Genomic DNA, 25,879 nt, shown 5'->3' with positions numbered 1-25,879 from the left:
GGAAATGGTCAGTGGTAGACATTTTATTAGCTTAATATTCATATATCAGTCAGCATATGTAAACAAATGAAGGAACACTTTTGTGCTGTGGTTGAATAATGCCCTACTGAGTGCATATCAGGTCCATCACACTGTTTTAAGGCAAAGTTTCTCAAGTTTCTCAGCATTTATATATATATATATATATTGCAATAAATTGAACCCAAAACTGTTTTATATATTACATATCCATGTACAAATATAATTTTGAATGATACAGTTAATTGCATACTTTACTAATGAAATGTTCTTTTCTAGTTTTCTGCTCTTTGTTTTAAATCGTGCCACTGATGGTGCAAATGGTACAGCCGAATCTGTTGAGACAGTACCGTTGCATGGCATATATGGTCGTACCACATGTTTGTGATTATTGCTGTTGCGGTTGCCACCATGATGACGTGGCACGTGGGCCACAAACATCGCAGCCCATTTGTTATGTAGTTGTAGGTGGTAGTATAAAGACTACCTGATACATGAAAGGGATGGTCACAGTAACAAACACGTGGTGTTTAATCCCACGTGGTAACAACTATTAAGGCTCTCTTGCACCCTAAAGTGCCTTTCTTGCTGACAGTGATCTGATACAGAGGGGTTTAAGTGTGGTTCCTCTTAGTCTTCTTTTCATGCAGAAATCTGATCTCAGCGTCTGAAGCGTGCTGGAGAGAGAGGCGTGCGGGTTGAGTTGAAGTTCACAGTGAGAGATATGTTTCCATGCTGTAGAGGTGTCTCGGGGTCACACACACACCCTCATTCTTGCATATATATTCATCTGTCTCTTTAATGTGGTTGCTTATATTGGTACACAATGACTGATACTGCAGATAATATCTTTCTATTTCATGAGGGACTGTTGATGCACACAATGCTAATATAAATATGAGGAGTTTGTTTTTCCATGTTTACATTAGATGTTTCAGTAAAACTTTCCTGATTTAGCTAGATCAAGTGTGCATAAAAAAATAAAAAAAGTGGATTTGTGGGAGTTCATGGAAAGAGCAAGATTCTAGTTAAGAGGTCAAAAGGTCTCTTTTTGCTAACTTTATTGAAATATTGCTTTGAAAATATTTAAGTGATCTGATATCTAATGAGTCGGTTTACAAATTGAAGGTTATTTGAGAATAAACTAGATGTACCGCATCGCGGTACAAAATATGACCGCCGCTCAGGCCTGCACTGGCTTTCCACAAAAATAAATGACGTGGAGTAATTTGGCTGTATTGCGTGTTTATGTATATACCTAAAAAAAGTAATAGTATGTGCATGTCTGTCTGTGTGTGTGTGTGTGTGTGTGTGTGTGTGTGTATGTGTGTGTATTTGTGTATGTGTGTGTCTGTGTGTGTGTGTGTGTGTGTGTGTGTGTGTGTGTGTGTGTGTGTGTGTGTGTGTGTGTGTGTGTGTGTGTGTGTGTGTGTGTGTGTGTGTGTGTGTCTGTGCGTGTATGTATGTGTGCGTACATGTGTGCACGTGTGTGTTTGTGTGTGTGTGTGTCTGTGCATGTGGATTTGTATGTGTGTGTATGGGTGTGTGTCTGTGCGTGTGGATGTCAGTGTGTGTGCATGCTTGCGTTTGTTTGTATTCCTGCATGTGTGTGTGTGACAGTATCATCCTAAACCAGCAACCCTTCGCTCAACAGCACCATCTACAGGCCGATGAGTGTACAGTCACTAAATGTGCACATAAATGAATTTATTTTATACCCCCCCATGGATGAAATTCTACAAAACTTAGCAGAGGATACCCCCAGAGGTTGTCAAGTTAATCATACACATGAAATATGGTGCAGTTCTGAACATCTCCACTGAAGATAGGGGCGATTAAAGCAGAATAATATTGCATTTTCATTTTTTATGGGAGGGGCGCAAATCACAAATGAGTGATTATGGGCTAGGTTGATGTGCCATAAAAATTTCTTCATCCTCGGTGCCACGGTTCAGGTAGTTATTTAGGAAAAACTGCATTTTTTTGGGTTTGGGGGGGCCCAGCGCGGGGGGGGGGGGGAGTGGCCCCCGGGGACCAAACGAAATTTTTCCGTAGAAGTCTAGTGGGGCTACATGCCCACCAAATTTCATGTTCCCCGGTGTTTCGGTGTCCCTGGTATCGTTGACGAAAAATTTACGGGGGCCCCAGCGCAGGGGGGGGAAGTGGCCCCCGGGGACCAAACGAAATTTTTCCGTAAAAGTCTAGTAGACCAACATACCATAAAAATTTCTTCATCCTCGGTGCCACGGTTCAGGTAGTTATTTAGGAAAAACTGCATTTTTGGGGGTTTGGGGGGGCCCAGCGCGGGGGGGGAGTGGCCCCCGGGGACCAAACGAAATTTTTCCGTAGAAGTGTAGTGGGGCTACATGCCCACCAAATTTCATGTTCCCCGGTGCTTCGGTGTCCCTGGTATCGTTGACGAAAAATTTACGGGGGCCCCAGCGCGGGGAGGGGGGAGTGGCCCCCGGGGACCAAACAAAATTTTTCCGTAAAAGTCTAGTAGACGAACATACCATAAAAATTTCTTCATCCTCGGTGCCACGGTTCAGGTAGTTATTTAGGAAAAACTGCATTTTTTTGGGTTTGGGGGGGCCCAGCGCGGGGGGGGAGTGGCCCCCGGGGACCAAACGAAATTTTTCCGTAGAAGTCTAGTGGGGCTACATGCCCACCAAATTTCATGTTCCCCGGTGCTTCGGTGTCCCTGGTATCGTTGACGAAAAATTTACGGGGGCCCCAGCGCGGGGGGGGAAGTGGCCCCGGGGACCAAACGAAATTTTTCCGTAAAAGTCTAGTAGACCAACATACCATAAAAATGTCTTCATCCTCGGTGCCACGGTTCAGGTAGTTATTTAGGAAAAACGGCATTTTTTTGGGTTTGGGGGGGCCCAGCGCGGGGGGGGAGTGGCCCCCGGGGACCAAACGAAATTTTTCCTTAGAAGTCTAGTGGGGCTACATGCCCACCAAATTTCATGTTCCCTGGTGTTTCGGTGTCCCTGGTATGGTTGACGAAAAATTTACGGGGGCCCCAGCGCGGGGGGGGGGGGAAGTGGCCCCCGGGGACCAAATGAAATTTTTCCGTAAAAGTCTAGTGGGGCTACATGCCCACCAAATTTCATGTTCCCCGGTGTTTCGGTGTCCCTGGTATCGTTGACGAAAAATTTAAGGGGGCCCCAGCGCGGGGGGGGAGTGGCCCCCGGGGACCAAACGAAATTTTTCCTTAGAAGTCTAGTGGGGCTACATGCCCACCAAATTTCATGTTCCCCGGTGTTTCGGTGTCCCTGGTATCGTTGACGAAAAATGTAAGGGGGCCCCAGCGCGGGGGGGGAAGTGGCCCCCGGGGACCAAACGAAATTTTTCCGTAAATGTCTAGTAGACCAACATACCATAAAAATTTCTTCATCCTCGGTGCCACGGTTCAGGTAGTTATTTAGGAAAAACGGCATTTTTGGGGGTTTGGGGGGGCCCAGCGCGGGGGGGGAGTGGCCCCCGGGGACCAAACGAAATTTTTCCTTAGAAGTCTAGTGGGGCTACATGCCCACCAAATTTCATGTTCCCCGGTGTTTCGGTGTCCCTGGTATGGTTGACGAAAAATTTACGGGGGCCCCAGCGCGGGGGGGGGGAAGTGGCCCCCGGGGACCAAATGAAATTTTTCCGTAAAAGTCTAGTAGACCAACATACCACAAAAATTTCTTCATCCTCGGTGCCACGGTTCAGGTAGTTATTTAGGAAAAACTGCATTTTTTTGGGTTTGGGGGGCCCAGCGCGGGGGTGGAGTGGCCCCCGGGGACCAAACGAAATTTTTCCTTAGAAGTCTAGTGGGGCTACATGCCCACCAAATTTCATGTTCCCCGGTGTTTCGGTGTCCCTGGTATCGTTGACGAAAAATTTACGGGGGCCCCAGCGCGGGGGGGGAAATGGCCCCCGCGGACCAAACGAAATTTTTCCGTAAAAGTCTAGTAGACCAACATACCATAAAAATTTCTTCATCCTCGGTGCCACGGTTCAGGTAGTTATTTAGGAAAAACTGCATTTTTGGGGGTTTGGGGGGGCCCAGCGCGGGGGGGGAGTGGCCCCCGGGGACCAAACGAAATTTTTCCTTAGAAGTCTAGTGGGGCTACATGCCCACCAAATTTCATGTTCCCCGGTGCTTCGGTGTCCCTGGTATCGTTGACGAAAAATTCAGTAAGGTGACAAAAAAAAAAAAAAAAAAAAACTTTGACAATCCCTATATGACCGGCTAGCTACGCTAGCGGCGGTCATAATTAGCATTCCTTTACACTTTAATTTTCAAATAAGCGGAAAGTTTTAAGGCTATTAGTGTGAGACATAAAACGGGTATAAAGTGACATGTCTTTTTTCTGCATTCCTTGCAAGGCAGCTTTATTGCTTTGTAGTTGGGCTTTATGTCAAAATCTGCACCCTGCTGAGAATGAATTTTGTGAAAAGCCTGCAGAATAGTACACTATAGATACACTAGATAGATTACAGTGTGAGTGAAACAAATGTGACTAGTTAAACAAATATTAATGCATACAATGGAAATATCAGGGAATTTTATTTCCAGGTGATTTTTTGTTGTTTTTGTTTAATTAATTTCTATGGCCTGGACAATTTGTGGAAATGAGAATTTAATGCTAAGCTCTTATCATTTTCTGTGAAAACAATCTATATGAAATGATTTTAGAAATCCTTATCCACTCTTCATGAATGACTACAAAGGTTATGGAAAATACATAAATTCATTGGCCAAAAGAAGTGGGAACGCTGAAAATGGATTATTGCATCTTTTTTCCTGAGCTGAGCACGATAGGTGGGGTGTGACTGTCAGATCAAGCGGATCTTTCATTACAGACATGAAAAATAATAATCAGACATCTGAGGTAGTCTGTGGCCAACAGTTTCACACAGCTGTTGCTTGGTCAGTTCAGGTCCCGCTTTGCTTTTGATTTCCTGTCTTTGCTCTAGAGGTACTGAGTGCCTGATTTGAACCGAGTCGAGCATTTCAGCTTGCACTTCTTCTGTGAGACTCCAGTTCAAGTTCAAGTTTTATTATCTGAGCTCTGGATGGCCTGGTCTGGACTAATTTTCTTTGGCATGACACGGAGTGGGTGTTGGAGAGAAGTCGTTGGTAAGGAGGTATGCGGTGCAACACGATAGGATTTGTGAGGTTCCACCCGGAAGATGGCCTTCATAAGTGTGTGCTGAATAATACGCCTCATTTAGACTTTGAACGCTGGTGGGAAAGAGATGTAACAGTCTTTAGAACTCATCTGCGGCTCTTCCAAGAGAAGGCCAGTCAGATTTACGAGTCCAGAGCTGGATTAATGGCGTGGATAAAACAAGATCTGAGAGAGATGTTGCTTAGCTGCTTATATATCTTCACGTTTTTGTGACTTCATTATCCTGCAAAATCCATTGTGTGTTATGAACTTGGGAAAAAAAACTGTGTAAAAACTCTGAAAGGCCACATTATTTAGGCGCCGTCACACAAATCATTACAGTGCGACCTGCATTAAAGGGGTCCTTTTAAAGGGTATGTTTTTTTTTTTACTTTTTCGACTTTTGTTAGTGTGTAATGTTGCTGTTTGAGCATAAAAAAAAATATGCAAGGATCCACTCCAAAGGGAGATGTTCACTTTAACACAAAACACTTTTAAAGACCTACAACAAACGGCTCATTGGAATTACAACGCATTTCTTCCGGATCTTGTGAAGTCACAACGTGACTAATTTAAATGTCTTGTTGCCATGTCAAAGAGATGCTGTTTTTTCCACCCCAATTCCAAAAACCCTTCGTCTGGCCTTCCTATGGCCGATGAACTTAGAAAACAGTAGTTAAAATCTATTATACTACAGGGCTGTTGAATGCTTGATTCTGATTGGTTGACGAACATTCTAAGGTGTGCAATTATTTTCATGGAAACGCACGGCTGAAGTAGTTCCAGGCAGGTCTTGACGGCATTACAGTTCCATATCACTTCGCCAAATGATTTCAGTTATTTCAAAGGTCCTTACAGCCTACAGAACCAAAACCCACAACGACACTAACCCGGGCAAACAAATATAGTAAACAATAGGATACTAACGTTACGTTTTTTTGCCACAAAATTACGTTTTATTATGTAGCCTATTTTGCATTTATTAGTTATTATGGAAAAGCATAATCCCTCGCTCTCTCCAGCTCAAACGCACACATACGTAGTACGGACACACATTCGCATGTTGTTAGTGCTGTTCTGACGATTTTATCAGTAAAATAGTTTAGCAATTTAAAAGCTACATGATGTTTCTCACTAGCGAGGTGCAGATAAACGTGGTTTCGCTATTAGTAAACAATGGTGCCGAATGGTGAAAGACTGTCCTGTAAAATCCGTGCTTGCAAACATTCTGCACAATCCTCTTGTTCATAAACATTCTCATGGACTCAATCGGGCTCCAATTGGTATGGCAATATTGTATGGTATAGATACAGACGGTTGGTCTGGGAACGCCCCCGGGAACGCCTTGGCGCTCATTGAAATACACAGGGGCAATCATGCCGAAGAGTTGCTGTGTCGTTTTCTGTACCGCCAATAAACAAACAAATTATGAATTGATGTAGGAATTTTTTTTAATATTACTGTGTGAGTAGATCCCTGTGTGATATAGTAGTGGGTGTTAAACTCGTATTAGGCAGTGGTGGGCTAGTTTTGTCTACATCCCTTACGAAAAAGAACTATAGTAATCCTATAAGATTTCTATAGTAGTGTATAATACTTATGTGATGTTCTGTAATACCTCTATAGTACTTCTATAGTATGTCCCAAAATACTATAGTATTCCTATAGGATTACTATAATATTTTGTCCCAAAATACTACAAGATTCCTATAGTTGTTTTTCATAAGGGATGTCTCATTCACATTAGCGTTATCAGCTGAAGGCTCATGACGCGAGCCGTGAACCTATGGAGTAGACAGCAGTCTATGAGTTACTAGAAGACTTTAGGGATAACTGTCAGCACAGTCCCTCAGCAACTTCGTACTACTGATCACCGTTTTACAAAAGGATTAATAGTTTGGAGTGAAGCATACGTACAATTGGGAAGTGACAAGGTTTTATGGAGTTATAGTATGCAACATAAGTTGATTGAGTTATAGGCTAACGTTACCGCTACAGCTGCCGCGATGTCTTGGAGATTCAACCAGATCACAAAATATGTCTGGAAACGACACCTCCGGCCATTTGGTTGGGTCATTGACCCAGATTTTAATTAAATAAGGGCTATCATAACCTATTGCAGTTAATTTTACAATATACCGTTGCCGGTCGGCAGGTCAATGACTCGCAATACCACATTTTTTGTCATTCAAATACACACGATGTTCGCAGTGTTTTCCCCCACGCCGACTCCACCCTCGCCACGCCCCCAACTATGACTAGATGCCGACTGTATGTATGGTATCGCTCTAAGCGGTTCACCAATCAGAACACACTGGGCCAGCTAACCAATCAGAGCATATTTCATATTTCGTAAGGAGGGGCTTCATCGAAACCGGAACTAAAAGGGCGTTTGAGACAGATTGGGAAGAGAGGAGCAACAATAATGTAAAATATGTGGGAAAATAATGCGTTTTTTAAACAATCAAGCATGAAACCCTATTCTAGTACACCCCCAAAACAAAATCAAGACTTTGAAAAAGGGTATAATAAGAGCCCTTTAAAGGATAGATCTGTTTCATCAATATGTCCATAAATTATTCTGAAAATAAGTGCAGATTTGCATGTATTCTTAATCAAGAAGACAATAACAAAATGCACTGTGAAAAAATCCATCCAAGATGGTGGATAAAGCTAGAGAAATATTGATTGCTTTTTTTATTTCAAAATTTAATTTATTCCTATATTTCAGCATCATTACTCCAGTCTTCAGTGTCACATGATCCTTCAGTAATCATTATAATATGATGATTTGGTGCTGGGTATATTAATGATTAAGATTTGTGTGCTGGGTATATTGCTTATTAGAGTATGCTGCCATTGAAGTCTGACTCTGTAGCCTTTGTGCCGTGAAGCTCACTAGTTTTAAATTAGAGCCAATATCTAAGACAATAGTTATATTTTAAAAGGACTATAAAAAAATGTACTTCTCCATTTGGCAATTTTCCAGTACAAGTAACAGTCATGTTGAAAGCTGCTCAGCAGCAAAGGGAAGTGATTTGTTTTTCAAGGGAAATGTCCCGCAGGTGCCTGTCTTACAACCTTTCCCAACACAAGGTTTGCCTTTTTAACAAAACAATATGGATGGACTCGGACTGCTGTTCCGTTTTAACTTCTAGTCTGGAGGTTTCAGGTGAAAGAGTTTCCCTGAGTGTCATGACAAACCTCTGTGGCCATGAGCAGAAAACAGGTTGGGAGAGTTAAGAGGGACCTGCAGCAAGAGAGCCGGGCCTGATTTATCCCTGGACTTGGGTTTTAGGTTGTAGGTATATTTTGCCTGTTTTGAGTGCTGCTGAAGAGATTCAACAGAAGAAGTTTAAGAGAAGAAATTCATTTGATGTCCAAAGACACTTGGCAGAGCACTGCATTTAAAGATTCCCATACTCAACCACACTGTTTTTCTTTCCACAGAGCTTAAGTTTTTGCAAGTCTGTGAGAGGTTTGGTAATGGCACTGCTGCAGGTTTTCAAAGCTTCAGTCATTCCCCTACTGCTATTTTCCTCCATACAGTGCATTAATAATACAAAGGCAGGGATGTGCACATTGTATTTCTGAATTAGATCCATATCTTGAAAACTAAAGTGCCATTGATTTATAACTAATAGGCATGTACACATGTTAAAATTCAGGCTGATATGCTATGCAAGAAGACCTCATGCCAAGCCTAAAATCAGTTAAGAACGTGTTGGAAGATTCTGGGCAAGCTACTTTAAACTCTTGTAAGCTCTTCAAAAGTCTTGAGCTTTCATGCCAAATGACAGGATGATTACAGCGACCGCAGTGCACCCCTGATTAGTGAGATGTAGTTATGTGAGGGCAGAGTGGAGAGGAGAGGAGAGGGATGCTTCTCTAATGTGGAGAAAGAGTAAACAAGACCCCTGCTGGACCAGTTGATGGTGTGGTGCTTTAGTGTGGCATTTATGTAGATACTCAGTCTGCCATCTTTTTACTTCAAAACCACCATTATGGAGGTCGGTGTGGTAGTTTGACTACTGTGCCCTAAAAAAGTCTATCATCTTTTTAATAAGCTTATAAAGTCTTGTGAAATTGTCATTTCCAGTAAAAATGGAAGAAAGGAGTATCATCGACATTTGTCATTCTGTGTCCCTGGCGTGTATGTTTGTGGAGAGCACAATGTCTCCTCTTGGAGTACAGAGACCTTTGTCTCTCACGGTTGTTTCCTATAATGGGGAACAGTAGGGAGAACAGGAAGTCAGTAGGCAGTTATTTCCATTGTGCCCCAACTACCCTGGTGAGGTCATTGCTTCCTTTTAGGAGGCCAGGAGCTGCTTTATAAGAAGCTTACTCGCCAGTATGAATGTGAAATAATATTGGAATAATTTTATATGGACTTTTTGGTTGGTTGGGGAATAAAAATGTGAACAAAATAAATGTAGTTATGAATAGAAATGTGATTCTAATATTTGACAATTATTGCCATTGACTATTTAAAAAGCATGGGTTAGCAACTCTGGCCCTCCATTTTCCTGCAGAGTTTAGCTCTGACCCTAAACAAACACACCTGAAAAAACTAATCAAGTCTTCAGGGTTACTAGAAAGCTAAATGCAGATGAGTTTGATCAAGGTTGGAGCTAAACTAAAATAGATCTTGAAGGCCAGAGTTGCCCAACCCTGATTGGCCAGGGATAGTCCACCCAAAAATGAAAATTCTGTCGTCATTTACTCACCGTCATGTCGTCCAAAACCTCTATGATTTTCTTTCATTTGTGGAACACAAAATAAGATACTTTTAAAACTTTTTTTTTATGTCCATGCAATGAAAGTCAATGGGGTCTGATTTTTTTCATTTTGTGTGAAACTCTCACTTTAGGAAAAGTTAATCAATAGAATTAAAAAGGATCAATTCACCCAAAAATGAAAGTCCTATACTCATTTATGTTGTTCCAAACCTGCTTGACATTCTGTCTTCTGTGGAGCACAAATGGATTTTGTGACCATTGATTTCCATTGTATGCTTAGACATTTTCTCAAAATATTTTTTAAAATAAATTATAATAAATAATTTATTTTTTTATTTTTTTATGTTACACAGATTAAAAAAGTCATACAGGTTTGGAATGACATGAAGTTGAGTAAATTATGACAGTTAACTATCCCTTTTAATACTATACAAAGGGCAATTTTTTGAGAAGTGGAAAATTTCCCTTTCCATTCACATATATGGAATAATGGAAGACGGATAATAATATTTCATCCAGACTATGAAAGAGGACAGGAACTCTGTAGAACTACTCCAGTCTTTTTCTGGATTAACAGTATGTTTCGATTTAGCCTTGAAATGTACGGCTTAGTCTGCAGATTAGCTATTTCAGGTTTTGGAGATTAGACCAGCTAATAAGAATCTGTGAATAATGAGCTTTGAGGCCAAATGCTTTGGCTGCTTTACATGTATAAGGCGGAGGGATCATTCACGTCCAGCTCTGACAGCCACTGTGAAATTTGGTTGCATAGTGGGCCATCCAATCAAAATTCAATATGACTAGTTTCTAATATTTTAGTTAATCTGTTAATCCACTGCCATAAAACACTCATTTAAAGATGTATTTGCATAGAAACTTCATCTCTGTGATCTTATGAAACAAAAAATTCATTGTCTTCATTCGCTTTGCTGTGCACACAGTTTCTTGTATTTAATTTTCTATGCACGTCATCTGCTAATGTAGAAATTTGTGTGCAGGCAGAGTGTACATGTGGTTAATTTGTGTAAGGGGGCCCAGGCCAGGACGAGGGTGATCAGGCTTCAGAATGTTTCTCCAGATCCTCTCTGCTTTATGCATCACCAGCCTGGCTTTCCAAACTGAGGAGGGGAGAGAATGAGAACAGGGCAGACTGGTTAGGAACATGAAATGCCTTTCCTTCTGCTCCTTTACTGTGGCAAAGCCCTGGTTTGAACACCAGATGTTTGAATATTTCCTTTATGATGTTTTTGATTAAATAGGATGAATCCTGCGCCCATAAGGAGGAATATTTCTAGAACAATATTTATGGTGACACGGTTACTTCACTTCCTTTTAATATGATAATTAGAGAGTGAAAACATCAAAGAGACGCAATGGTTTGACTTCTCCGTATACTGTTATGAATAAATGCACGGAATAAAATAAACAAACAAAGTGCAAATTGTATGCTTATGCCGGAACTGAACGTGTTTTTCTGCACCTATTGCTTTGATACCTGATACTGCTTAAGATGGTGAACTTTTGAACAACTTTTGAACAGTGCAAATAATTTAGCTCCCACATTTGTTCCACCATTTCCACCATGCATTTTTTTTTAAATATGCAGGATAATGCAGAACACATATGAATTGCTAATTAATATACAAGTTAATGTCAGAATAAAGTGGGATAACGTGAGTGATTATTCCGTGTTTTTGCTGGTAGTGAGCACAGCTGCTCTTTAACGCAGAAACTCTTGCAGAGCCCCAGAATCTCGCATGAGAAGCTCCGAAGGCATTTTAATCAAAACAAGATGCCCCTCTAGAAGCTGGAAGGGGCACAGCTGAGACATATGCAGGACCAGCGTCTGTCAGGAACTGTGGTTAGACTGACAGATGAGCCAAGCGCAGGGAGTGCCAGGTCTGTCAACAACCTCTGATAGAGCTGAACGACTCAAATGCTGCCGCTGCAGATGGAAAGATCCGGCTCTGCTGTCATGTACCCTAGTACTTTAACATTTATGATTATTTCATTTCTTGGCTTGACGTTTGTGCTTAATAGTTCTGACACTTTTGAAAGCAAGTTTTGCTGAATCAAAGTCCATCAGCTACAGTCTCTGGCCCCCGACACCACAATGTTACAAGTTCCCCTCACATTCGCGATGTGAGATCAGATTACTGTCTGCTGCCAGAGGTCACGCTCGGTGTCCAAGTGAAAGGTACATGTCTGAAGACATCACATTTTGTTTCTTTTAACTAAAACAATGAACTAATGGTGAGATTGGAGACCTGAGGTCATGAGACTGAATTTGTAAGCAGAGTACAGAGTGGTGAATTGCGGAATTATTGAATTACGACTGTGTCTGAAAACTTGTTGCCTCATTGCTCTATAAGCCAATGACTTCACAAGCAGCGTTTGTGCACAAAGGTACCTTCTAAACTGATTTCCAACAGGCTTCTGATGCAGCATAATGGATCTACAACTAAATAGAGAGAGCTTTCATGATTATAATGTTAATATTTAATCACCACAATACTAATTTCACTTTAAATTATGTCGAAAGTTGAAAAAAGTGAGCAAAAACCAACATTATACACAAACTGAACACAAGCCAACTTTCAGACACGTTTTTTTAGCCCAACTGTCGGAATTGGACACACAGTATAATGAACGATACAGTGAAGTATTGCTTCGGCAGTGATACAACTTAAAAAAATTATCAGATGAAGGTATCTCAGTAGACAGAATCTGACACAATCATTAAATTCAGACATGGCTTGTTGCCTTCCTACCTCCGTATGCTCCCTGCAGGAGGATTTTTAAGCTTTCGGACACAGCCCAAAATTCACAGGTTATGCATTCTGTTTTCCACCCAGGTCCACAAAAGTAAATTTCTCAAATATGATAAAATATATAAACTCTAATAATAAAAGCTTATAATAAGGCAAATAAGTCTTCAAACTTCAGGGGTTTTAAAACTTATAAAAAAAATTTAATAAAGGTTTGCCAAACTTTTTTTGTTGAACAGATCTGTGTTTCTCTCACCAGGATGCTTTGAACTTGGTGGGGAAATTGCTGTTGCTACCTTCATACAGTATACTTGGCTATCAGGTAGCCTTTTTTTCTTTTCTTTTTTTATAAATGGGGTAGAAAAAAATAGCTTCAATGTATTGTGAATGTGATGGATTATACAACAACATATCTGCAACTTTGACTGATGTGGTGTTTGCAGGTTTGAAATCTGCCTTGCATGTTCAACACAACTGCCAGAGCTGAATTTTTTTAGTTTTGGCTAGTGGTGATTCCCCTGATAGTGGCTTGTGTGGAGCTGTGCAGTCATCTGTGCATGAGTAAACAACATGAGTGAGTGGGTCTGACCTCCCGTTCACCCTCATTCCAGACCCTTTGGAGTCTGCTCAAAACATGGAATCTGGCCTTAACTCCAAACATCTCATTTTCATCCTTCAAAAAGGTAGAAGATTCCAACTGAGATTATGGTAAAGGGTCCTGTCTTAAGATAACCAATCTGCATTAGGCATATTTGTAAGCAATTACCCCTGGAACTCTCCTGAGATGAAACAGGACTTTTGTTGTCAAATTTGTAACCGTGATTCCCTCCCAACCACTCCTTTTCTGTGCAAAAGACTGTGAGAACATAGCATATCTATCAGATTTGATTATTCCGTTCAGACAATGAAGTATGTATGAATAAAGGTCTTAAAGTTCAACAGCAGGAAGCTTTCGTATAGAGGAACAACTAATCAATACCAGAGCTGACAGCTGTGCATTTAATAATGATTGTACGGGCCACATGAGCAGCGTCGTCTCGGATTATAGAGGTGTGTAGGAAAACATTCCCGGCTGACGTTGTTCAGAGGTCATTGAGTGACGGGATGCTGAACAGCTGGAAGAGTGATGAGTCTGAGAGTTCACAGCAGGCTTTGCTTAAGTGAGCTACAGGGTAAAATGACATTCCTCACATTCCCGTCTGTCGATTTTCGGTCTATGTATTTAAAAACCTTTACCTACACCTATCTCGGTGCCAGGCTATGGGAAGACTAGACAGCTCAACCTCAAGATTTGCTCTTAATATTTTGGTTAAATGAATTGCATGCTTTGTGGCAGAGCTTTGGCACAGTTTTGCAGAATGGGTTGCAAAATTGCTGTGTTTGGTTAATGTTTTAAAAAATGTTTACAATTTTTATTTTTATTTTACAGTACGTGCACTTACAGTATACTTTCTTAAGAAAGTACTTGATAATATAAGGTAACTACATGGGTTAAGGTTCTACACAAATTTCTACATTAGCAGATGACGTGCATAAGTTCAGGGTTAGTACCTATTATTACCCAGTTATTGCAATTACTATAAGTATATAGTGTACAGTCAAACCAAAATTATTCAGACACCATATATCATTTTTGATATTTTTTTTATAGTGGGTGCAGGACACTATAGTTCATTTATCTAAGTTAGGATAGCAAGGTGTCTGAATACATTTTGGTTTGACCTAACCCTTTCAATAAAAACTAAAAGCTAAAACTACCGAAATTGCTTGCGTTATTTGAATGTTGCAGCTGCAACTTGGATTCCTGATGGTTCAGTCTCATCTCCCATTCCCTTTAAAAGCCAGTTGCACTCGCACCATGGCGGATTCGCTATTTACATTGCGGAATTTGCAAACGGAAAAACGGATCTGCTCGTTCGCGAGGTTTAAGCGAACGCGGGTTGTGGACACACCTATAGGCACATATTACTAACGCGCTCTTTAAATAACAAAAAAAAATTATTGTGCAGTCTATTTCAGTTGCCTCAAAATATCAATTCGCCAACAATGCGCCTGAACACACCTCGTTTTCAGACCAGCACATCCATGGGCAAACAAATGGGCGCAAATACATTTACTATTTAAACAACTTAACCTTCAGCGCAGGACGTGAAAATGATAACTGCGTTGGGCTGAAACTAGCAAAACTAGCAAAAAACATTTGCCTGTCGCCGCATTGTGCTGGGTGTGATAGGACCCCATAAATATGGGTGTAAATAGAGATAACTGGGCTTAAATGGAGGTTTGAAATTATATTTACACATTGTCTTCTTCGTTAAGTTGTTTTCAGCCCCTCAGAGTGCATGGGTGAACATGATCAAGATCAAACTACTTCGAATTTAATCCTATCCTGTTTTTAATAGAAAGCAGCGAAGATTTTTAAATATATTTTTATGGTTGAATTATGGGTGAATACATTTTTGGGTGAATTATCTCTTTTGTGATGGTTTATTTCAATTAATAATTGAAAGTCAATATTAAAATCACCAGGCCAAGCAATTTTGGTGTGCCATTTCACAACAACTTAACACTTATCCCAACTCCCTGTTATTTTTTTAAATAGATTAAAAAGAGATGCTGGGAAAGTAAACTGTGCTACTTTTCTCTTTCTTTTTTTTTCTTTTTTTTCTTTTTTTTTCTTTGAAACACTAGATGCTTTATTTTTGTCTGCTTTAAAAAAAAACCCTTTGTCAAAGTGAGCATTAGTCAGTGGATTAAATGGCTAGTTGGCATCTTGTCTCTGGAGTAGTTTTATGTCTGAGAACCTCATTGCACCTGCCTGGAATACCAATCCATAGTCTAGTATTCACCATAGACAGACTTTAACTCTCGGATGAAAAGAGGAAGAAGGCCTCCCCTGAACAATTCAAACAAACGTCACAGAGGTATTTCACATTTCGACTACCAATGGTTTGTAGGAAAAACTGTTTAAGTTCTACATTGACATTAATAACGTTTTAGCTTCAAGTTTCATGTTTTCACCTCATTTTCATTAGATTGCAACCAGAACAGGCATGGAAAAGTCTTAAAATAAATGCAATAATGAGATACAATTCGTGGCTTGAGGTAATTATGGCTTCTGTGGCATTATATGTGGTTTTGGGTTAAATTTGGCAAAGGTACTTCTTTAAACCAGAAGTTTTGGGGGATTTACAAGAAAATAACTGGAGCAAATAAAACTTGGAGGCTTGGAGAAAAAAACAAAATATACTTTTTTTCCTATATTGCAAACATTACTGAAAAACGTTCAGATTATTTAAGGCTAAACAATATATATTCTAGAAGGTCCTTAAAGGGATAGTTCACTTTGAAATTAATTTTTGGTATGTTTTAGCTTACCTCAAGGGCATCCAAGATGTAGGTGTCTTTTTTTCCGCAGTAGTTTCAATTTTGATATTTTTAGGTCAAACCGTTCTTGTCTGTCAGTCATATAATGCAGGTCTATGGTCATTATCTCAAAACACAAGCACAGAGTCCAAATTAAAACAATTCCCCGTCGTCCAAATTAAACAATTCCCCATCGTAAGTACACATGGATGGCCTAAGACACGAAACGAGCGGTTTGTGTGAGAAAACGAACAGTATTTATATCGTTTTTACCTCTTATACACAGGTAAGCTAAAACATATCAAAAATTAATTTCAAAGTGAACTATCCCTTTAAGAAGCAGTCTGAAAATGCAAAAGTGCCAGAAGCAGGTTTCTCCATATGTTTGTGGTCATTTGATTGGTACAGTGCTACTCTTGTGGAGGTTTCACAGACGAACCATCCATTGATTTAACACTAATGGAGGATTAGTAGATTTTTAATCCTCTTCTTAACAGCCTGACACACTTTAGTATCAGTGCAACTGCTCTATAGCCCTCAGACCGAGGAGCTTTAAGCTGCTGAAATCCCATGCTTGAGTAATGCATTAATGTGTGAAACAGACACTGGCACCCTGATCACAGCTGCTGCTTTAATGTTTAGTCAATCTGTCGAAGAGAAAAATCTGTATGTGAGTGTATAAACTGTTAACTCGGGAAACATTATTTTAGCCACCTGTTGAGTTCTGACAATAAGCAACTTTAGACTTCTAGCATTTAGCAAGATAAATTAAGCAACATGTTCCTGGTGGTTAAAACCCGCAAACTTTCAGATATATGCACTCCAATATTCTTTCACACATTCATAGCAAGCAACATTGTGGCTGCATCTGAAATCACATACTTCCTTACTATAGTACGCGAAAAATAGTATGAGACAAAAGAAGTATGTCCAAATTCATTGTACACATAAAAGAGTTGGCAAAAAGTACCCGGATAAGAGTGAGATTCTGAAGTGTGCATACAATGGACACTTTACCATCCCATGAGGCCACGGGAGAGGATTTATGAATGGCTGACGCTGGTAGGTCACATAATAATGACAGCATGGTGGATGTAGTATGTCCGAATCACATTCATACTACACACATTCATACTATATACAACGTTTAGCGGTTATTCAAAATAAGTGCTTTTTCGGATGCAGCCTTAGACACTGACTATGTGAATGAACAGATGGTCAAATGTTCTTGATGCTCATTGGATTATTCTCAAATCACATGATCATCAGGTGTGTGGAGTTAATGCTGCTCAAATGCCGCTGTCATTAAAGCAAAAGGGGGAATTCTAAAAAATTCATTCCTCAATTCAACTTTTCACTCAAATTGTCATGCTGATAATACTATTATAGCAGATCCAGGTCGAAACCAAGTTGGCCAGTTGATAATTTGGCTGATTAACCAGTTTGGACCTGCTAATGTCTAAAAATGAAACCATGTCAAATCAGCTTTAAGCTGGATTTTCTAGCAAGGTTGCTATTAGTGTTTTGAAAATGAACACCATGACCATGGAGCTCCTCCTACTGTTTGTTCAACTAGGAGCTTATGCTTTGTATTAGCTGTGCAAAGCAGTGTAATTCAGCTGGTAGTGAGGGTGGGGATCTATCGTGTGAGTCAGGGCTCAAGGCCATGCAGCCTTCACGGCCACTTCCAATTCTTTGTCTCTAGTGGTGACATTAAAATGTAATTGGCTTCTGCTTCTTCTGCCAACTGTAGTGGCTCCCCATAACATTATGGGACTTTGGCTGCTCTGAGGACTAAGTTTGTGAATGTGGTGGCTGTAGCAATTCAATCAAAGCTAAATGTCTCACTATATGCTCCCTTCTGGCACTTTGAGTTGTGTGGGGGTTTTGTCCTTACTGCTTTCTATTTCTTAAAGCATTTTGTATTTACTTTTTCATTAATCATAGAGGTTGGAACCAACAGCCTGTTAAGATCTGTTTTTTAAAAATACTGTTACCAAATGGCGTTTACTACCATTACCGGTTCTTGCATATGCATTTTTTTTTTTTTTTTTTTTTTTATGAAATGTGTAACCACATTTTTTTTTGTTTAATATATAGTTAAGGCCAAGTATTTTAGAGATTTATGCATGTAAACAAAGCTTTGGCAAGAATTGTTTTAAATGAACTTATTGAAATTACACTCGCTAATAATAAATATTATATTATATTATATTAAAGAAAATTATGATATATATAATAAATTGGCAATAGAATAACACTTTTTTCCAAATATTTAATCAGAACAGAAGCTTGTTTAATGTGTCGATCAATGGACTTAAATATCTTGTGCTGTTATATAGATATGATCTTCATAAAGGCAGTGCTTGAAGACTGAGCTTGCTTGCTTTCAGATTCTTGTGAATGGAGGCATATCCGTCATATATGGGATATGATTATGAGCTGCTGTTTCCCATTATTCAACACGGTGCACTGTGAAACTGTAGGAGACAAAAACATCTGTCAAAGGGAACAATGGAGTCATCATGCCCATAAATTAATGGAAATAACAGAGTTATGGCTTGAGTTTTGCTGAACAATACATATTGCAGTTAAGCTGCTCGCAGTTTAATCAAATGGAATAATAAAAGCTTGGTAACCCTTGATCCTCATCCAATCATTACTTCCCTGATGGTTCAGGAAAAAGTAAATAAGGCCTGATACATTATATCTGGGGTTTCAGGCATGACCTGGGCCAGATCATACAGTGGAGGAAAATCATGGGAGATTAGTCTGTGAATATGGCTTTTGCAGGCTGCATGTACAATACATGCTAGACCTCAACAACACTGCCAGAGAGTCATTTTTTCTTAAGCTATGAAACACTTTCTACCTCAGTCAACATTGTGGGATGGAGCCAAGTGCTTTGCATGTGCAGAAAGACAATGCATTAACTGAGGAAATGATTTGAAAAGGAAAGACTGCTATTTGTTTACATTATTTCAACAACTTGTCTTTGTTACATAATGATGTTCTCAGAGTGGTTTGAGTGCAATATCATAATGTGTTCTTGTCTTTCTCTCTCTCTCTGCCTTTCCTCTTTTTTCTATTTCCCTTCTTCCCAGATTCGGACCTTAGTATGCGAACAGTGAGTACGCCAAGTCCAGCTCTGATATTGCCACCTCGTTCATCTTCAGCTGTACTTAATGGCTCCTCTACATCCTCTTCCACGTTCGGCACGGAAACCATCGCCATGGTCCACACGCCGCCCACTTCCCTCACCCATCCTCAGAGGGGCCTGCGGCAACCGAGAGACCAGCAGGGGGCGCCCATCGACATCCTCCCTGACCATGCTTTCCTACAGATCTTCACCCACCTGCCCACCAACCAGCTGTGCCGGTGCGCCCGCGTGTGCCGTCGCTGGTACAACTTGGCCTGGGACCCCCGCTTGTGGAGGACTATTCGTCTGACCGGAGACGTGCTACACGTGGAGCGTGCGCTTCGGGTTCTTACTCGCAGACTGTGCCAGGACACCCCCAATGTGTGTCTGACCCTGGAGGCGGTGGTGGTCAGTGGCTGTCGGAGGCTGACTGATCGAGGACTGTACACGGTGGCACAGTGCTGTCCAGAACTCCGTCGCTTAGAGGTTGCCGGCTGTTATAACGTGTCCAACGAGGCCGTGTTTGAGGTGGTGTCACGTTGTCCCAACCTGGAACACCTGGATGTTTCAGGTAATTTGTTTTTTGAGTGATGATGTTTGGTTTTATTACTAGTATTTATCTCTCCTAAACAGGTGCTGCCCACACTGAATGCAGTCAGAAGATATTTAATGTTTAATGTACAGTTATAGCAGGATTTTAGACCAATGCGATTTCACAGTGAGTGGCCAGCTACAAAAACAGAAACAAAGCTACCATCCAAATGGTTAGGACAAAAACGCATTGTGATTGTTACATTCGGCTTGGTTAGGAAAGTGTAAAAGTCACAATAGCGATGAACTTAATTATTGGAAATAAGGCCCTGTTGATAATATAAGAAATGTTTTAATTTTTTTATGATTTATTTAGAATGTAATTGCTATTTTACATATTTTAATTTTTAATTGTTTCAAATGGTTTTGCTTCAGAATCAGGACTTTACTTTGGACATCAATTGGCATCCCAACACCAAAATTGTTATGTTGTAATTTAACCACGCAATATTACATAAACTACATGCTGTATGCAAAATTATTCATCAAATTATTCATGACCTAGACTGAATTTAGAAAATTGACTAATTTTGGTTTCTAAAAGTGTTTTTAATTTCAATGGTCTCATGGTCTTGGCTGCCACATATCAAATTCAGCTTTGATTTTCCCCTGCTGTCCACAATCCTATCAGAACAGTCCTGTGAAATTTGGCAGAAAAAGAGTATTTGAGTATTGACTTGACACAATTATATTCAATTTGACATTCTCAAACTAACATGCCAGTAAAGTAGCTGTGTTGGTCTACAGACTCTCTAAAAACCCAGAAGGATTTGTATTCAGCTATATAAATGACTTACTGGCTCAGAGCCAGACAGCCTGTTCTTCACCTGCTTTGTTGTCCAGCACAGAAGACAGTTTTACTCGCAGAGATTACTGAAATGTCCAGAACTTCCTCTTGGAAAAGCTGGAAAAGGTATTAATAGCTCTGGCATTCTGTCTGTGCTCTCTATACTTCCCAAAAGAAACATAAGCCCAAGCAGAACCAGGACCTCTGACTTTAAGGTGCTTTGGGAAAATCTGCTACCCCAATTTAGAGAATCAATCATCAACTGTATTTTGTATAAAATAAATGGCTATTAAGGTAGATTATTAAATGGTCATATAAGAGCCTTTATATGAATCTTTGTCCATTTCTCCAGTTTGTTTTCAGTATTGTGTTCTCAGTACATGTTATTAATGCCTTTACCTGGCAACATTTTAGCCGGATTTCCTTTGTTTTCTTGCAAGTATTACATTTCATAAAGGACTATATAGAGGTTTACAATGTAGGATTCAGTGAATATGTCAGAAAATAATACTCCTCCTCCTCATGTCCTCAAGTCCCTTCCCTGGTGTTTTATTTCCAACTTCCTGCACTGCACTTCCTGTTCAAGCACGTTGTTGTTTTCCCTGTGTGAGTGCAGGGGTCCGGCTGGAGTCCCTCTGCCGATGGACTCGAGCGTTGCATTCTCACTGTGCTCCTAAAGGACACATGGGGAGATCCCATCCCCCACTCCTCCTGATATGACTCAGTTCAGATGTCTCTGCAAGGTTTCAATCAAACCCTCTGCTGCCATTTTCATATTCTTCAGATATTCTGCAATAACCTTCAGCTTTAGTTCTACTGTCTGAGGTCTGATGTTGGAGTTTCACAAGTTAAATCAGATGACTAGACAGCAGAGGGGATACATTTCTTAGATGGAATGTTTTACATCAAGGCTTTCTGTGATTCCTGTAAAAACAGATCTAAAACCAAACATTTGGTATTTCTTTTCATGTGCATCTGACAAGATGAAAATGTCTGTCTTTTGGGGGTAAAAATCATCACATGCACATGGTTCTAAAGAGATATGTTTTCTTTTTCTATAATGGTCAAAACAGTCCCCAAGGCTGAAATGTGTAATTTTTCTTAAAATACTTTCTCCTATGGCAGCTTAATATGCAGAGACACCCATAAGTAAAGAAGAAAAAAATGGACCACATTTGGTTCTCAAAAAATAAAGCAAAAATATGGGTGCTCCAGAAAGAATATATATTAGTGAATATCTCCTCGCGAAATACTTCAGGCACATAGATTGTGATATTAAAAAGCCTTTTTATTGTAGACAGACCTAGACTATCCTAAAATTGTAATATGTACTAATTCTTAAATGCAGACAACTCATATTATATGATAATATGAATAATATATAGTAATTGTATAAAAATATAATTAATATTTATCATTATTATTGTTATTATTACCAAACAGTAAGATTAGCATGAGAGCACAATTCCAAAAAAGTGCAGATGGGAGTGGAAAGTTCTGCGCGTGATCTACTGACAACGCACAAATTAAAGAACACAGACGCAGCCAAATCATTTCCATAATGACCAACGCAATCTACCAAGAGCAGCGCAAATTAATGTCTGACTCTAGTTTAAGACATGCTTTTTTGGGGGGCGGTAAATAATGGCGCAAATACCAGTAAATTGACTAGCGCAAACCTTAGTAAATCACCTTGCATGATTCATTTAAATACTCTCCTCCCATAAATTTTGCGTCTGAAAGGGAAACTCTTACAAATGCAAGTGACAAAAGTCAGCTGCAAAAATAACCCTGTCCACGCCTTTTCAGCGCACTTTTTTCACTGCGTGTCTTTAGTAAACCCTGACAGTGGCTGTTAGTAAATCTGGCCCTTTGGTGACACCAGAACCACAGAAATTACACACTTCATCTTTAAATACAGGTTTTGGTCAAATGTTTCATATCAGGTTCTGAATTCTTACATATTGTGTGTGCAAATGAAGTTTGCTTTGTATTACACTGTTCATATTCTTTACTGTCTTTGTTCTCTGCAGGTTGCTCTAAGGTAACGTGCATCAGCCTGACTCGGGACGTGTCCGTGAAACTCTCCCCTCTTCATGGCCAGCAGATCTCTATCCGCTATCTTGACATGACTGACTGTTTTGCTTTGGAAGACGAAGGCCTGCACACCATTGCAGCTCACTGCACTCAGCTCACCCACCTCTACCTGCGGCGCTGCGTGCGTCTGACCGACGAGGGCCTGCGCTTCCTGGTCATCTACTGTCCTTCCGTGCGGGAGCTCAGCGTCAGCGACTGCCGCTTCATCAGTGACTTTGGCCTGCGGGAGATCGCTAAACTAGAGGGCCGCCTGCGCTACCTCAGCGTAGCGCACTGCGGCCGCATCACAGACGTGGGCGTGCGCTACGTGGCGAAATACTGCATCAGACTGCGTTACCTGAACGCTCGTGGCTGCGAGGGACTGACGGACCACGGCATTGAGCACCTTGCCAAGAACTGCCTCAAGCTCAAGTCCCTGGACATTGGGAAGTGCCCGCTGGTGTCGGACGCAGGCCTGGAGCAGCTTGCACTAAACTCGTTCAACCTGAAGAGACTGAGTCTGAAGTCGTGCGAGAGCATCACGGGCCGTGGGCTGCAGGTGGTCGCTGCGAACTGCTTCGACCTTCAGCTGCTGAATGTACAGGACTGTGACGTGTCACTGGAGGCGCTGCGCTTTGTCAAACGTCACTGTAAACGCTGCGTCATTGAACATACTAATCCAGCCTTTTTCTGAGAGCTGCACACATGAGATTGCGTGGACGGATTTGAGAAGATAATCTCTTTTGACCCGGGCCGGTGACGTCTCTGCTAGACAACATAGCCGAGATTTGCACTGCTGCACCTCTGTATTTAATTTGCATGGTTGGGAGAAATCTTAACTTTTTAATCCATCTATTTATATTTTTATTCACTTCTATATTTTTTTGATTACTCATCTTGTATATGTCAGATTGTATTACATCTAACATGTACATTGCAAGCAATGAATTTTCATGAATGCAATTTCTTGATGCATAGAGGATTACATGATGTGACTTTAACCAGACATGAAACTAGTTTGCAGAACTACAGTGGTCCATAATTCAGTTTTTTAGTGTTTACATTTGATATCTCTGTTGTGAATGTTTTGCTTTGTTTCATCATGTAAGCCTTTCTGTCTTGGTTTCAGTGCCAAGTAATATTACCGAACAGTGCCATTTTTGCTGTGACGTTCACCTTTGTAATGGTCAATAAGGCTCGTTTCAGGTGTTTAACAAATTGAAGACCACAGTGGAATAAAGAGGTCTAAGCCATATCAAACAAAATCATGATGTCTACTTTTATCTTGCTAACCTGCAGTAGTCGAAGTCCATGAAAGAAAAAGCACAAAATATGCTATTACAGTGGTTGTCAACCTGTGGGCTGCTACATTCTAGAATTGTACATTCTAATTACTCATCTTGATTATTGAATTACATTAAATGGTTAGTTCACCCAAAAATTTCGTTCATCTTCGGAACACAAATTAAGATATTTTTGATGAAATCTGAGAGCTGTCTGACTCCTTCATAGGCTTCTATGCAATTTCATTCTGCCGGTCCAGAAAAGTTAGTAAAAACAACGTTAAAATAGTCCAAGTGACTACAGTGGCTCAACCTTAAGTTTATCAAGCGACGAGAATACTTTTTGTGCACAAAAAAAACCCAAAATAACAATTTTGCCTGGCCACGGATCCAAAATTTCAATGCAATGATCTCCGAGCCACTTCATCATCACTCTTGCCTTATGACATGATGTTCCATCATGCCACGGATCATCACCAAAATGCTCCTGGATCGTTGAGAGATCGTTGCTCTTGCAGAACGTTTTGAAATCTTTCTTTATTCATGGCAGTGTTTTTGGGCAGAATTGTATGAGAGCTCACTCCATTGGATGAAAAGAAACCCCACACATGGATGGTCTCAGGATTCTTCACTGTTGGCACGAGGCAGGACTCATATAGCGTTCACCTTTTCTTCTCCGGACAATTGATTTTCCAGATATCTCAGACAGTCGGTAGGGTGCTTCATCATGGTAGGTTGCTTCATCGAAATAACTTTTCACCAGTCTTCTGCTGTCCAATCTTCAACTTCCTGCAGAATTTCAGTCTGTCGATGTTTTTCTTGGAGAGAAGTGGCTTCTTTGCTGTCCTTCTTGACCCCAGGCCGTTGTCCAAAAGTCTTGGCCTCACTGTGCTGTGAGTACAGATGCATCACACCCACCTGCTGCCAATATTGAGCAGCTCTGCACTGGTGATGACACGACTCCATAGCTTTCTGGACACTCTGGGACAACCTGAAGCTTTCATCACTGCAGTTGAACCTCTCTCCTGAAGTTCTTGATGATCCAATAAATGGTTATTTCAGGTGCAATATTCTTTGCAGTAGTTTCCTTGCATGTGAGGCCATTTTGATTACAAAGCGATGATGGCTGCACGTCTTTCTTTGAGGTAACCATAATGATTGGAAGTACTTTTCCCCTCCTTTTATAGCAATCAGTCTGCTCCTATAATCCAATCAGAATGATCAAACCATTAGGCCTATGGAATAATACGCCCGCACAATCATGTGTATTAATTTATGTTCATCATTTATATATTTATTTGGACCTGATTTTATAATCACTGTCAAATGATTAAGTCCCTGATTAAGGCCTCTTCTACATTGTTAATAATGTTAAATTATTAATAATTACAAAAAATAAATAAATTAGAGGGATCATAGATTGCATGTGTTGTTATGTTGTACCGCCATGAATAAGCTATTTTACATAACAGATGTTTATATAGTCCACAAGACAAAATGATAGCTGAATGTACAAAAATGAACCAGTTTGAACAAGTTCAAAAGTTTGCAGTCTTGATTCTCAATACTGTGTTGTTACCCGGATGTTCAGTGACTGTTTGTATGTTTTGTGATAGTTGTGATAATTAAATGCCCTTTGTTCTTCATCCTTCACTAACTCTTTCCAACAGAGACTGTATGATATTGGAATCTACGGAACTGATGCTCCTAGTCACACAATCCTATATTTATAATATATATGTTATTAGCCACGTTTAAGGAAAAGATCAGGCGTCTAAGGTAAGCACTGTGTAATTTTACATATGAGGCATGTATAATTTATAATGAAACACTTCAAAGCTGTTTTGACAATGTTACTTGCAGGTTAAGCTGTTTTAGCTATCATTTAGCCCCTAACTGACACCTTGGTCAGTTGCCACAGAAAAAAAGCTTGCTGGCAATGTAGTTGTGAGA

General features: G+C 40.3%; 1 protein-coding gene across 1 annotated transcript in view; it reads left to right on the top strand.

Annotated features, from left to right (window-relative positions):
- fbxl7 (F-box and leucine-rich repeat protein 7) overlaps positions 1-25,572 on the top strand; it is a 37,336-nt gene extending 11,764 nt beyond the window's left edge. The window contains exons 3-4 of the mRNA XM_082172594.1: positions 19,155-19,760; positions 22,601-25,572. Of these exons, the coding sequence (XP_082028720.1) occupies positions 19,155-19,760; positions 22,601-23,337 (1,343 nt within the window). The 3' untranslated portion in view covers positions 23,338-25,572. The remainder of the gene's footprint in view (positions 1-19,154; positions 19,761-22,600) is intronic.
- Positions 25,573-25,879: the final 307 nt, after the last annotated feature.

This window comes from Leuciscus leuciscus (genome assembly GCF_965113295.1).
Source record: "Leuciscus leuciscus genome assembly, chromosome: 6".
Lineage (NCBI taxonomy): Eukaryota > Metazoa > Chordata > Actinopteri > Cypriniformes > Leuciscidae > Leuciscus > Leuciscus leuciscus.
The sequence above is the reverse complement of the archived record's forward strand: the minus strand, read 5'-3'. Positions and strand labels throughout refer to the sequence as shown.